We start from the raw sequence: 14381 nt of genomic DNA, 5'->3' as shown, positions 1-14381 counted from the left end.
AGCCTTTGTTACAAGGCCTGACCGAATACACTGCTATGGACAGTGCACCCCCTGAAACCCATCAAATGGGCTCTATGGGCCCAACACTTACTCTAAGTGGTCCCTGGGCCAAGCCACCTTGTAACACCCAGGGACTATGGGCAGATGCAAGATTAGCCCATCAGGTATTACCCTCAATGGTCTTATACTTAAACCTCTCAGCCCATAATGATCAAACACTACCCGATAAGAGAGGACCTCTCCCTCGGCTGCATGAAACAGTGTTGCACTCTTTGCTTATATGGATCCCGAGAATTGAAACATTTTGCAAACAATTTAAAAACCATAATATATATATATATATATATACTTTTATATCTCATATAAAATATATTTTGCAAAACAAATCTCAACAATTGAAATCGGATGTCGGCAGTTTCGGTTTCCATTAGTGAGAGTGCATCCCCGATCATTACCTTTGTCCGACAAAGGGGCTAATCCTGTCACTATGATCACCCACTCAGATGAATTCTCAAACTGTCCCAACATACCCAGGTTTTGACCCCCGCTAAGGATCTCACTGATTGGTACATCAAAGATAGCCCAATCCGACACCTAGTGCATTGCCATAATCGAGTCTAGGGGTCGGGTGTAACTTTCTAGTTTTGCCCATTAATCTTCAAGGTCCAGGGCAAGACTGAAAATCTGGTCCAGTTCAAAGATTCAATTAATCCTACACTATATGTGCCTAGGGTCTCACATTGGTAGCTGAGACAGGCCGCCCCAACCGACTTGGTCGCACAACAGTGTCAGCCTTATCAGAATAGGTCTCCCCAGACCGACCCACTGGCTGCGAACATTCTAAACTAACACAAGTCTCATTAGGTGTTCTGTTTAAGGGTATTTCACAGAAACATATCAAGGGAACATGAATCGAATATGCAGTTTTATTCATTTACAATAAACTCATAAAGTACATCATTCTAATTGAAGTTAAAGACATATAGAACTGTCCAACATTAACATCATTTTAGGTCTAGGTTAGAGTCATGTGTAGGCCTTTTAGGGTTAGTCTTGGGTTGGGCTGATTGGCTCTTAGCTTGACCTAATCCATCTAATTTAAAATTTAAGAGAAAAGAAGAGATTTAACGGGGGAGGGGAAACATTATAAATATTAATAAACCTTAATTATTAGAGGATGAAACTAATGGATCAAATCTATGATTTGTATTCTTAGACCAGATTCAAATATACCTCATTTCGAATCCTATCCATTTGAATCACTAGTTGAAACCAATTCTACTATTCGATTAATGGGTTTTCTGATTCACCCATAAAATACAATGCCCATTTGACCATTGAAACCAACATAATAGTCCTTCATGGTCAAAATTGCAAAATCTTAATTTTGGCTAGCATGGCCCAACCTTACGTGTTTAGGTGCTTACGGTGCAATGTTAAATCCTCCCAAAAATTAATTGACAATCAAAAGGTGAATCTTCTATCCAACTTCAACAAGTTCAAATACAACACATGATTTTAATAGGCTAACTGGAGTAACTCTACTCCTTCCAATTTCTCTCTCTCACGCACATCATATCATAAAGCTTCTGAACATGGGGAATTCAAGATGGCATTGTTGACTGTAGAAACATCCTTATATGGCTTCCATTCTACTCATACATCTGGAAATAAACCTGTCCATATACTGATACGCAATATTCAAATTCATGATGCATTCCTGGAACTTTACTCCAAATTTTCTCGTATCAGACTTATTTTGAAACTGAGTTTGATTAATCGAATTAGTCATATTGTCTAATTCTTTTTTACCTGAGGACTTATATTGAAATGGAGTTTAACTAATTGAATTAGTCATATTGTTTATAAGAGAAAGAAAAAAAGAAGCTTTTGATTTTTAAAAAGGAAATTATATTCTACAAGAAAAAAATCGATGATATACCAAACTTTTCCTCTTGTTTAGCTTACCTTTCTACAATAGAAATTTTGAAATATGTTTCTTGTATCACAAAATGTCAACCATGAGAGCTAAAATCCTTCCACCAGCATTTAGGTAGTAAGGGCCCATAACCCATTATGAGGCTTTTCCTTAGTCTTCATTTGATATATTTTACATTTTTATAATTGCAAAGTTTAATATCTTACTTGTTTTAATTTAAAAATATAAAATTGAATACATGTTTTTGAATCAACAACAATTCACTATAACTTACATTCATCAACATCAAATAGACTGTATATGCTAAAAATATATAGGAAAAGCTCAGAGGGAAAAACTAAAAGTAGACTATTTTTATGTATATCAAGGTATAGCCACGGTTTTTTGATGAGGAAGCAAATTTGATTAATTGATGAAAAACGGTGCAATACTTGCTGTTTGTTGGCTTACATTTCTTTTTTGAAAATCCTGTAGGTAAAAATCAATTTAAAGCATCTTCAGCCAGTACAAGTATAAAAAATTCAGGGGTGATTGACCACATAGTGGTCTTGTGCAAAACACAACCATATTTAACCAATAATGCATGGGCAATCTTGTTACATGTACGTGGTAGACATCAACAGTTGTTCTCTTCTTCTTTTCAGACTTATTAACTCTTGAATCTGGGAGTTAGCAGCCACAAGTATCGTCTTGGGATCAAAGATCCTTCCTTCTAGGGCCCATGGCTTTGTGACGGGATCTGCTCCTTACAAATGGGCGCCTAATAGGCACACCCACCATGCATTGGCAACATCTCCCATGAATAATAACTAATAAGTACGGGAGATGTTTTTAATGCATGATAGGATGTGCGTGTGAGGCGCCAGCAGTGAGGAGCAGATCCGGTCTCCATGGCTTTCCATCAATGCCAGAGTATGATAGAGAACTTTCTGAATGAAGAAATGTCATCCTCTAGTGTTTCCTTCACCTTGTTCAACCAAAGCGAAAACCATCTATCTAGTGTCCAATCCGGATACAAATCCATGTGGATGGCGAGGCAAGAACCAAACCAAACTAGTCTCAAGAACTCACACTTCTCAAATAAATGGTTAATGTCTTCTATTTCTTTCTTACATAGAGGGCACAAAGTACAAAAACCATCTCATTTTCTAGTATTTTGAACGATGATATCATTCAGGCCACCCCGTTCATTTTTTGGTAAGTTACTTACTTGGGAAGATGTAATTATCTGGGTAAGTTTTTCCTGGGAAACACTTACCTAGGTAAGTGCATACCCATGTTCTTTTATTTTCCAGGTAAATAAGGCAATGACCATTTAAGTGTTGGCAACTTTTTCCCCTATATGTTAAAGTTATTTACCCACCTACGAATTGAGTATCACTTACTCGAGTAAGTGATACCTAGGAAAATAAATTTTCCTTGATCCCCACATAAATTTGAAAAAAAAAACATGGGATTCTTGTTCAATGGGATTCCCATTGACCAATTTTCTCCCCTCTCAAAATCCAAGAAAGGACCACCCCCTCAGAGACGATATATTTCGCATGCATCTCCAATCATGTGGCTATGAGAAGTTTTCAAGGGCAAAGTGGCTATGAGAAGAATCAGCTTGATTCAAGGAATACATTAATTGGGTTGATGCACATGTGAATTTACCATGCAAGGTAAGAGTCCAATCATGTGATTTACATATATATATATATATATAGGATAGGGGTGTCTCCATGTAGGAAATGGAATCTACTAGTGTGAATAGATTCCCACGTCAGAGCAACCCACAATATATAAATATTGTTATATATAATTAGATATATATAATTATTTAATTATATAAATATATAATAGTTATTATAAATATTGTTAATAACTAGATATCGAATCGTTCGAACGGTTTTGACCGTTTTTTATTTTTTTGTCAAAATGGGCTGATTGTTTGGTTTGAACGGTCGGACTATTCGACACGGTAACCGGACTCCTGACCAGTTCGATCTTTGGGTCGGTTTTAAAAACTATGATGTTATGTTATTTGAGCGTGTAATTCATACGACCCGAAAATGGAACCGTTCTGGCCATTGGTTTTTGGGTCGATGGTTTGATCATCTGGTTCGAACAGACAACCCGTTATGACAACAAAAATTAAAAAAATAAAAAAAATGGCTAAAAACCATTGAATGGGTCAACGGGTTGACCACTCGGGTCAATGAGTCGTTGGCCGATTAAAATGGAACCGATTGCCTAGATGGTTCCCAATTAAAAAAATTAAAAAAATGGACGACCTGTTTTGACAACAAAAATTACAAGCAAAAAATTGAATGTGTGAGGTCCATTAAGCAGCACCATACATGTTATGCCATTCAAGCGTGTGACTCATACGACCTGAAAACGGAACCGTTTTGGCCACTGGTTTTTAGGTCGATGGTTCGACTATTCGGTTCGAACAAATGGCCCATTTTAACAACAAAAATAAAAAATAAAAAATAAAAAAATGATTAAAAACCATTGAATGGATCAATGGTTTGACCACCCAAGTCAATGGGTCATTGACCGATTTAACGTTTTTGGTTAGAAACCGAGATTAGAATAAAACAGAATCGGTTGCTTGGATGGTTTCCAATTAAAAAAATAAAAAAATGGCCAAAAACCATTAAATAAGTGAATGGGTTGATAGTTCGACCGCATGGTCAAATAGTCATTGACTAATTCAATAATTTTCACTAAGACCAAATCAACGAGTCAACGGGTTCCATTTCAGCCCCTATGAAGCAGGCCCCTCCGCTAGTAAAATAGTATTATGAACAGCTTGGCTCAACGTTCTATTTAAATGGGGTTGAGGGGGGTTATAACTGGTGTTCAAAAACACGAACCATTAATGGACGTTTCCTTCTATCAAAACATTGAATGAATGCTGACGTGGATGGCAATGCAAATGGGGTTCGCATCCGCCCCCAACAGATTTGCCCCCCGAAAACGCCTCATGGATTCACAATGCGCCGCGAGTCCTCCCATACACGAATGCACCTAACCCGTGCGGAGTGCACGTGTCCTCCCTCTTCGCTGAAAATAAGTAATCTCTCAGACTCTCACTCCTTTCCCTCTCTCGAATCTCAGCCTCACTTGAACTCTTGACCAGGAGTGCACGAACTGAAATCCGCCGGAGCTTCCCCCATTCGAGTTCCCTCAGTTGATGCCGACAATCGTTTGGCAGCTTTATTTACTGGAGGTAAGTTTTTCTCTTTATTCACATTTCTTCCATTCTCAAATTTGTTTTTTCTTATTTTTCTACATTGTTTTTTGTTTTTAGCAATAGAAAAAACAATGGAAGCTCCAGCCCGCATGGGTATGTACAACGGAACGTGTTTGATATTTCAATGCTTGAAACAAATAAAATCAATTAAATACTAATTTTGGGTTGAAATGTTCTGTTCAGATGTCTGTGGATGGAGCCAAAAAATCCTGCCCGCTTGTTTGGATGATTCAAGTTCTGGAGGTATTGGTGTTTCATCTACAACAAGAAAGAATTAATAACTTCTTCCTTGTTTTCTAATGTAGGAGATGGCAGCAGTTGATTTGTAAATATTTAGATTGGACAAAGAGACAAAGCAGAGAGCATAGAGGCAGAAGAAACAAGAATCCTTCATAACGACTTGAGAACAAGAGAAGCAAAATTGTAAATGCTGAGTGATTTGGAAAAACCCACGAAGACGCAATTTTACAATTAGACGCAATTTTTTTTTTTATTAAATGAAATTGGGTGATTCCATCAGAAGCTTAAATTGTCATTAAAAGCATAATAATTTTTCTTTTGTGAAGTGAGTTGTTGATCAATGGAAAAGGCACAGAGTTGCAGATGTTGCAGCGGTTCTGACTTGTCAACGTCGACCAGCGGAACTGGAGGGGGGCTCCCACTCCAGCGAAAATGAGAAAAAAAACAAAAAACAAGGTAAAAAAATGAGAAAAAACTTATTTGAGAACTGAAGGATACTTACCTCCGATATATAAATCTACCGAAGCGGTCGTCAGCATCGACCGACGGAGCTCAAAGGGGGCAATCTCCAACGGGTTTCAGTTATGAGAGCAGAAGGTCGAGGGTTGAAGTGAGCTGAAATTCGAGAGAGAGGAGTGAAAAGGATGACCTTTTGGGCGAGAGGGAGCTAACGGCTGTCCCATGGGACATGTGGGAGGACACGCATGAGTCCTATTAATCTGCGTGTGGGAGGACATGTGGCATGCTCACAGCCGTGGGGCATTTTTGGGGGGCAAAGCTGAGGGGCAGATGCGAACAGCCCTGTACTGCCAAAAGTACAGTGGTACTCTACCATGCTTGCCTCTGAAGGGCAAATTGTGAATCGGGATTTGCTCCTTAGAGATCGAATCTGCTCATCACCTTTGCGTCTCACAGGCGCCTCACATGCACATCCTATCATGTAGTGGAAACATTTCCCGTATTTATTGGTTATCATTCACGGGAGATGTTCCCAATGTATGATGGATGTGCCTGTGAGGCGCCCATTTGTGAGGGGCAGATCTCCACTTTACAAAACTCCTAACACCGATCTCACGGTACTTCTTACTTTCATTCGGAATATTATAGCATACAAATGAGAGATGTTCTCGATGTGTGGGTTAGACGTGCTGTGAGGAGCGTTGTGTGAGTATTAGATCCGGACTTTGTTCAATTAAATGGTTGCGGTTGCTACGTTAGCGCTACATTAGATTCGAATACGATTCGATCCCTCTCTGTCATGCGCTAAGGTTATGACCGAAACTTCTTTTCAGCAACGACCGATACGACACGTAACAGAGCAAAGGTCACGCAGCATTGTCACCACCACCCAATATACCAACAACCGTCGTCAGCTCCTCCATTTTCAAACCAGTCGATGACCAGACGGATTCTCACTTTTCCTCGTCTCTTTGTATTGAATTGCTTGCTAATGGCACACTTGAATTAATAAAAAGAAGAAAGCATTAATAACAATTTTCAAAAATCTTTTTTATTTTTTTTCGAAAATGACAATTTTCAAAAATCTTGCTTCTTCATGAACGGACTTTGTGATCGAGGATGTGGAGGAGGTGCTTGCGGGTTTGTAGATCGACATCCATGAATGGGTCAGGGTTAGGGTTTTGGCGGAGATGGATGTCGACCGAACCCAAGAAGAGATTTGCTGCTCTTTGGGGAAATGGTGATTATGGGAGGTTGGGGTTGGGCAAATTGGATTCTCAGTGGAGGCCAGCGGTCTGCCCTGGATTCGAGAATGAGAGTCTTCGTGCCATTGCGTGTGGTGGAGCTCATACCCTTTTCTTAACAGGTTTGCTTATGACATTCTTTATTCCTTTTTAGACTATTTGTTTTCTCAGTCTTGTAGAATTATGAATTGGTTGGATTCCTAATTGTTTTTTGAAGTCTGGACCAAAAGTAGCTATGCATAATATTATAGTTTACTTAAACTTGTGAAATTACAGTTCTCTTGTCTACACTGTTTTATTGTCACCTTTCCCTCCTATACCAAAGTTTAGTCTTTTATAGTTTGACATTGGAATTTCGAATCCTAAACTGAAATGGCGGTTACTGTTAAATTTTGGTCGACCAAAAGTAATTTCTGAGTTGTGGCCAGAATGCTCTTCTTGCATTTAATTCTAACGCGGTCCTCTTTTATTTTTGTTTATTTTTTATGCGTAGTGGCTTTTAGTGGATACCTTCTTGAATTGTTCCTTTTAGCTAGTAATACTGCAAATAGAATTCTTCTAGCATTGGAACGGTTGGATGCTTTGGATATTTATTATTTGTATTATAATGTAAATTAGAACAGGAAAGAAGGAGATGATAAAAAATCACACAGTGAATAGTTTAGAGATCATTCAGAAGAACCCGCAATGAATTCTACTGCACTTGTAAGCTTGATGTGTCTTGCCTTCAATTTCTTGAGACTTGGGATCCTTGTAGGTAAAGGAATATCTGATTAAGCATGGTGGTTTATCAATCATGATTTTCTCTGGTAAGAAAACATGTATGTATACTTCTGTCAATAGACCTATGCCACTGTTATTGGACAGTCCTCTCTAGGTGATTTCTGTTTGTGGGAGGTTTTGGGCATGCATTTATTTGGGGTCTAATTTATTCAGAGGATAAGATATATATATTTTTTTTTGTATTTACCTTTTTTGACTTTCCTTAAGTGGATCAGGCAGAGGAAGGGGCAGTGTTTTTTAAGACATGGAATTACATCCCAATTTATATTTGTGATCTTTGGTATAATAGGTATGGATAATTATAAGAGTATTGAGTTGTGCCAATTCCATATCATGAAAAACAGGAGAAGTTTTACAAAAATGGAGAATGTTTTGGATATTGGAGTCATCCGTAAAGATGTCTTGTGGACAATGCTCTTGTTGTTCTCCATCTATAGTGCAAAAAGCAAAAGCATATGGAGACTGTGAAGCAACACTTAGTTCATGATGCTATTATACCAGTAACTATGTTTCAAACTTGATGCAAGATAAAGATTTCTTTTGAGGTACTGATCTGTGATCCTCAGTTTAAAATAGAAATTCATGATTCTGTTGCTGATTTCAATCATAAGGCCTCATTATGGGTTCAGTTTGTTCAAATTCCTAACATTGTTATTAAGAGAATTCAGATCTCTTCATATGATATGATAGCTCTTGGGTCTACAATCTAGGCTTTAGAATAAGGAGATTTTCAATATAGCCCAATGAGAAATAGGAAGACATAACACAAATGGGCCGAGACCCACACTATCAAGTCCCACAATACTCCCCCTCAAGCTGAGCATAGATGTCCATCATGCCCAGCTTGCACACCAAGTCACCAAATCTGGCTTTAGCAATTCCCTTAGTGAATAAATCAGCAACTTGTCTTCATAGTTCTAAAGGCGCCAAGGTGAGGCTAGGCGACAGGGGGGGTGCCTTGTCACCTAGTCGCCTAGGAAATGGATTTTTTTAAGTAAAAACATGTATCCTAGGGTAGTTCCCTAGGTTATATAATCATATTTCCTTAATAAATATCCACAATTTTCATAAGAAAAGTATAAACTTCATGTTAAAGTATAGAAAATCAACATGTTCCAACATATTCATGAGAAGAAAAAGAAGAAAGAAAAAAAAAATAAAAAAATATAGGAGCTGAACCCCTATTTCTGTTATAGGAAAATTAATAAAGAAAAAGAAGAAAGTGTGTTGATTGGGCAACATTTTATGTTCTTTCATTACTTATGGGTTCAGGTTTTGAAGTCTTTGAGGGCTCAATACAGCATTTAGCAATATTTGTGTTGATTAAACCCTAACAAATAAGAAAATAATAAAAAGAAATTAGTATATAGCACACAAAATGAATATTTTAGTTTAAAAATGTCTATTTTATAATTATAACCTCAAAAAATTAAAGTTTTTTATAACACGCTATAGAAAACTACTTGGCGATTAGGCGAGGTGAGCCTCCAAGGGTGCCTTGCCGCCTAGGCGTTGCCTTGACAACTATGCTTGTCTTGTAAATGGCATGTAAGGAATACCTAACCTCCAGATACAATCCTTTTTCTCACAAAGTGCCTATCAATGTGTTTGGTCCTATCATGCTGAACTAGACTATTAGCAATATATATTGCAGCTTGGTTGTCAAAATAGAGCTTCAAGGGTCCTTACATTGTGATTCCCAATTTCTTTAAGAGTATCTTGAGTCAAAGAAGTTCAGCCACTCCATGTGCTATTGCCCGGTATTCAGCTTCAACACCTGATTGAGCCACCGCAGTTTGTTTCTTGATTCTCCAAGTTTCAAGATTTCCACCCACAAATGTGCAATATCTAGTTGTAGACCTCTTATCTCCAGCTGATCCAGCCCATTCAACTGTAAACATTAAGTTTATCATGCTTCTTAAATAACAACCCTCTTCCAGGACATGTCTTCAAGTACCTTAGTATTCTCTCCATTGCCTTCATGTGTGCAACATGAGGAGCATGCATAAATTGACTAATGACATGGACAACATAAACAATATTGCGTCTAGTGAGAGATAGGTATAGAAGTTTACCTACAAGTCATTGATATATTTTCTTGTCAGGTTAAAGGCCCTCATCCTTTTCATACAATCCCTAGTTTTGTTCAATAGGAGTCTCAATAGGTCTGCTACCTAATTTTCCTGTTTCCTTCAAGAGGTCCAAGCATACTTCCTTTGACAAATATAAATTCCTTCCTTAGACTTGGCCACCTCTATCCCTAGGAAATACCTTATAGGTCCCAAGTTCTTTATATCAAATTTAGAGGTCAAAAACTTCTTAAATCTTCTGATTTCTTCTGGATCATTTCTTGTCACCACCATGTCATCCACATAAACAATCAATGCTGTTAATTTCTCTCAATTTCTTCTAGAGAATAGTGTGTTATCAGCACTACATTGATAGTATGCCACAATCTTCATTGCCTTGCACAGTCTTTCAAAACATGCCCTAGGAGATTGCTTAAGTCCATATAGGGATCTCCTTAATTGGCATACTTTTCCATTCGTGTTATACCCCGGTGAAGGATCCATATAAACCTCCTCTTGAAGATCTCCATTCAAAAAAGCATTCTTGACGTCCAATTGGTGCAATTCCCAACTGTAGTTGGCTGCTAGAGACAGTAATACCCATATGGTGTTCAACTGGCAACTGGAGCAAAGGTCTTTGTATAGTCAATGCCCTCCTATGTGAACCCTTTTGCCACCAACCTTGCTTTAAATCTCTCTATTGATCCATCGGCCTAATGTTTCACAGTGTACACCCATTTACACCCAATAATGCTCTTTTTAACTAGTAGATCCACTACTTCCCAAGTACCAGCCTTCAATAATGCTCTCATTCCTTCATACGTTGCTTCCCTCCATTTAGGGTCAACAATTGCCTCAGAGTACCTGGAAGGAGTGGAAATAGAAGACAAGGCAGAAACAGAGGAATAATATGTTGGGGACAAATGAGAAGTAACAGGGATATTACCTTGACCAGCTTCAGAAGCATCTAACTAGTTGTAGTCATTAACTGACTGACCTCTCTTCCTTTTCCTCTAATTCACACTCATCTCCTTCCCAACAGTCTTGTCAACTTCTATAGCAAGAGCCACACCATTATCTTGAGTAGTGGGAGCAAGAGCAATCTCATCGTCTTGAGTTTGAGGGTTAGGACAAGGACCACCTGAACATTGAGGAACAAGAGGAGAGGATGGAAGAGGAGAAGAGACAATAGGAGTAGAGACAAATGGATTTACTTAAGAGGAGTTCTCTTCCACCCCACAATTCTCCCCTTGAAGAGGATTCCAAGAAGGTACAAAGAAGGACTGTGACTCACAAAAGGTAACATCTTTGGTGACGAATTTTCTCCCTGTATGTGGATCAAAGCATTGTATCCCTTTTGTGTGGGTGAACAACCCAATAAAACTCCCTGAATTGCCCTTGGATCCAACTTGGTGCTTTTTGGATTCTTAACATGAATGAAACAAACACAACCAAAGACTTTTGGTGGTAAAGAAAGCACAGGATCAGTAGGACAAGAGAAAGGGGTTTTGAACCCAAGTATCTTGGATGGCATCCTATTAATCAAATATGATGCAGTAAGTATTGCATGGGACCAATATTTCTTGGGAACCTTGTGCTGAAACAATAAAGCACAGGCTGTCTCCATGAGATGTCTATTTTTTCTCTCTACTACCTCATTTTGTTGTGAGGTGTAACTACAAGAGGATTGATGTAAAGTCCATTCATCCTCAAGTTCAAGATGTTTTTAAAGTATTCAGCTGCATTGTCTGACCTGAACCGTTTAACTTTCTTTCCAAACTGGGTTTCAAACCTTACAAAACATCATTGTGATTCTAGTAACTTCCTCGTTCTTTCGTAAGATAAACTCAGGTACACCGTGAGAAGTGATCAATGAAACTGATAAAATAGCGATAGCCATCCATAGAAACAATGGGAGAAGGACCCTACACATCAGAGTGAACTAAATCAAAGAAGGTAGTAACATTACTAATAGAACTTAGATAGTTTACCTTATAGTGTTTTGCCAACTGGCAAACATAACAAAATAGACTTTCAACAGACACATTTCCAAAGAGTTTTGGTAACAAAACTTTCAACAATGAGGACATATGACCTAATCTAGAATGCCAAGTAAAAAGGACTGTGCTTGGCTACTTGTTACTGCTACCACTAGTGGAGGCCTTCAAAGTTGAGCTTGTATCATCGCAAGGTAGTAGAGGTCACCAGCTTCACGACCACTCCCAATCGTTTGCCTTGTCAACTAGTCCTGGAAAACACAATGAGTGGGAAAAAAAAGGTTACAACACAGTATGGAAGATGACCTAATCTAGCATGCCAAGTAAAAAGGACTGTGCTTGGCTCCTTGTTATTGCTACCACTAGTAGAGGCCTTCAGAGCTGAGGTTGTATCATCACCAAGGTAGTAGAGGCCACCAGCTTCACGACCACTCCCAATCGTTTGCCTCGTTAACTAGTCCTGCGAAACACAATGAGTGGGAAAAAAGGTTACAACGCAATCTAGGGTTTTGGTTATTTTTGAGACTGAAAGTAAATTAATGGTGAAGTCTGGAAGATGTAGGGCAGATTTGAGAAGAATTCCCTTTCCTAGTTGAATGTCTCCCTTTCCAGAAATAGTGGAAAGAGAGCCATCAACAATCTTTACTGTATCATGCCCAGATGAGAGATGGTAAGAATTGAATAAAGAAGATGAATTTGTCATGTGCTGGGAGGCTCCTTAGTTAATAACCCAAGAGTTTGATGAAGAGGACTGAATAGCACTAAGGGAAAATATTATACCTGTCTTTGCAAATTGGGAGGAAGCAAATGGATAATTGTTTCAACTGAGCCATAGCCCGGTTCAGAATATCTACCTCTCTCTCCCACAATGTGAGCAATTCAAGTGCAGATTACTCACTAGGTTGAAGTGGAACACCGGTTTCCATTTCTTTCCTCCTCATCTCCTCATTCCTAATCAGGTAGAACACATGATGCAGACTTGGAAGCTCATCTCTCCCCAAAATTTAAGCTATAATGCTTTCATATGAATGGTCCAAACCAGCTAGAAACTTGAATATTCTTCTTTCTTCAATTTTCTTGTCATGCCTTTCTTTGTCACTGGAGCTATCCCACTCAAGAACTAAATGGTGATCAAGCTCTTCCCATAAGCTTTCTAATGTAGTAAAATAAGTTGCTACCGTCATGTCCCCTTGAGTCAAACAAAATATGTCTTGATTCAGCCTGTAAATCCTTGCTATATTTTTCTTTTGACTATAGGTGTTGTACAGTTTCTCCCAAATCTTGTGGGCTGTTGTATAATGCTGAACAGTCCTCGCAATTTTGAGTCATAGAAGTCATCAACCATGACATCACAGTTGCATTTTCCCTACACCAAGTCCTATAACTTGGTTCATCTTCCTTGGGCTCCTTAAATCTTCCCATCGGTGTAGCCTTGTAGTCTATGACTCACTATGGACCATCTTGCCAAAATGGCCCATTCCCTAAAGTTATATTCATCTAGCTTCACATTAGTAATTTGTACCATAGGATTTCCAAGGTGAATAACATTGTCAACAGTCCTAGAACCTCCAGAGGATACCTCACTAGTGCTGGAAGACATTATGAACTCACTCAAAGTAATACCTTGTAGCAAGTAGTCAACTGCTACTTGTTAGTAGTCGACTATTAGATGAAGAGATTTCTTAGTAGTTGACTACTAACAGTATCCTGTTTCTAGTAGTCAACTACTACACAAAGAGATTTCTTAGTAGTCGACTACTACCTCAGTAGAACTTAGAACAACAGAATAGAAAAGAACTAACAGCACTCCCCTTTACTCAAGCTTCCCAAACAAGCTTGGCTGGACTGTGAACTAAACTCCTGGCTGATACCATTGTAAGTCCAGTGGCTGAACTGTTAAATAGGTCTTTCTAGTATTCCATATACGACTACTCCACAGTTTCTTGCCCTACCTGGGCACACCAGCAACTATTTTGGGTTTCCTAGGAGTTTTTCCAAGGACAAACCTCAAAAAACCTTCAGTCAACCACGACCAGCAGAATTCCTTGTTAATCCAACAATAAAAGAGAAAACATAAGACAAAAGATGAGGTGAAGAAGATAGGCGAGCAGAATGAGATCGACTTAATGCTCTGATACCATGTTTGTATTCTGATTCAAACAGGGTGGCTTAACTCTACCCAGCCTATCAAACTGATATTTATATTAGGGCAATATTAAAAGACATAATTACAATTTTACCCTCCCCATTAGTAAGGGATGGAGTAACTTAAATAAGGAAGCCCAAGCCCATTAACACTTAATAACAGAAGTATAGCCCAACAAGAAATAGGAAGACATAACACAAATGGGCCGAGATGCACACTGTCAAGTCCCAGAGCACATGTCAATTTGAAACTGTCCATAC

The 14381-nt window shown here is 38.6% G+C and overlaps 2 protein-coding genes across 3 annotated transcripts in view; both read left to right on the top strand.

The window, feature by feature from the left end:
• Nucleotides 1-4749: 4749 nt before the first annotated feature.
• LOC148852067 (uncharacterized) lies at nucleotides 4750-5748 on the top strand. Its single transcript, XM_088944494.1, has 4 exons — nucleotides 4750-5003; nucleotides 5070-5159; nucleotides 5241-5276; nucleotides 5367-5748. The coding sequence occupies exons 1-4, from the start codon at nucleotides 4838-4840 to the stop codon at nucleotides 5459-5461; spliced, it is 387 nt and encodes a 128-aa protein (XP_088800620.1). The 5' UTR covers nucleotides 4750-4837; the 3' UTR covers nucleotides 5462-5748.
• Nucleotides 5749-6645: 897 nt separating this feature from the next.
• The window catches only part of RUG1 (Regulator of chromosome condensation (RCC1) family protein), a 52414-nt gene continuing 44678 nt past the window's right edge, over nucleotides 6646-14381 (top strand). For both annotated transcript variants that reach the window (XM_088944493.1, XM_088944492.1), the window contains exon 1: nucleotides 6646-7248. In XM_088944493.1, the coding sequence (XP_088800619.1) occupies nucleotides 7002-7248 (247 nt within the window). In that variant the 5' untranslated portion in view covers nucleotides 6646-7001. The remainder of the gene's footprint in view (nucleotides 7249-14381) is intronic.

This window comes from Nelumbo lutea, chromosome 5 (genome assembly GCF_056320005.1).
Source record: "Nelumbo lutea isolate HS-2025 chromosome 5, American lotus-T2T, whole genome shotgun sequence".
NCBI lineage: Eukaryota > Viridiplantae > Streptophyta > Magnoliopsida > Proteales > Nelumbonaceae > Nelumbo > Nelumbo lutea.
Note: the sequence above shows the minus strand (reverse complement) of the source record. Positions and strands in the feature narration are given on the sequence as shown.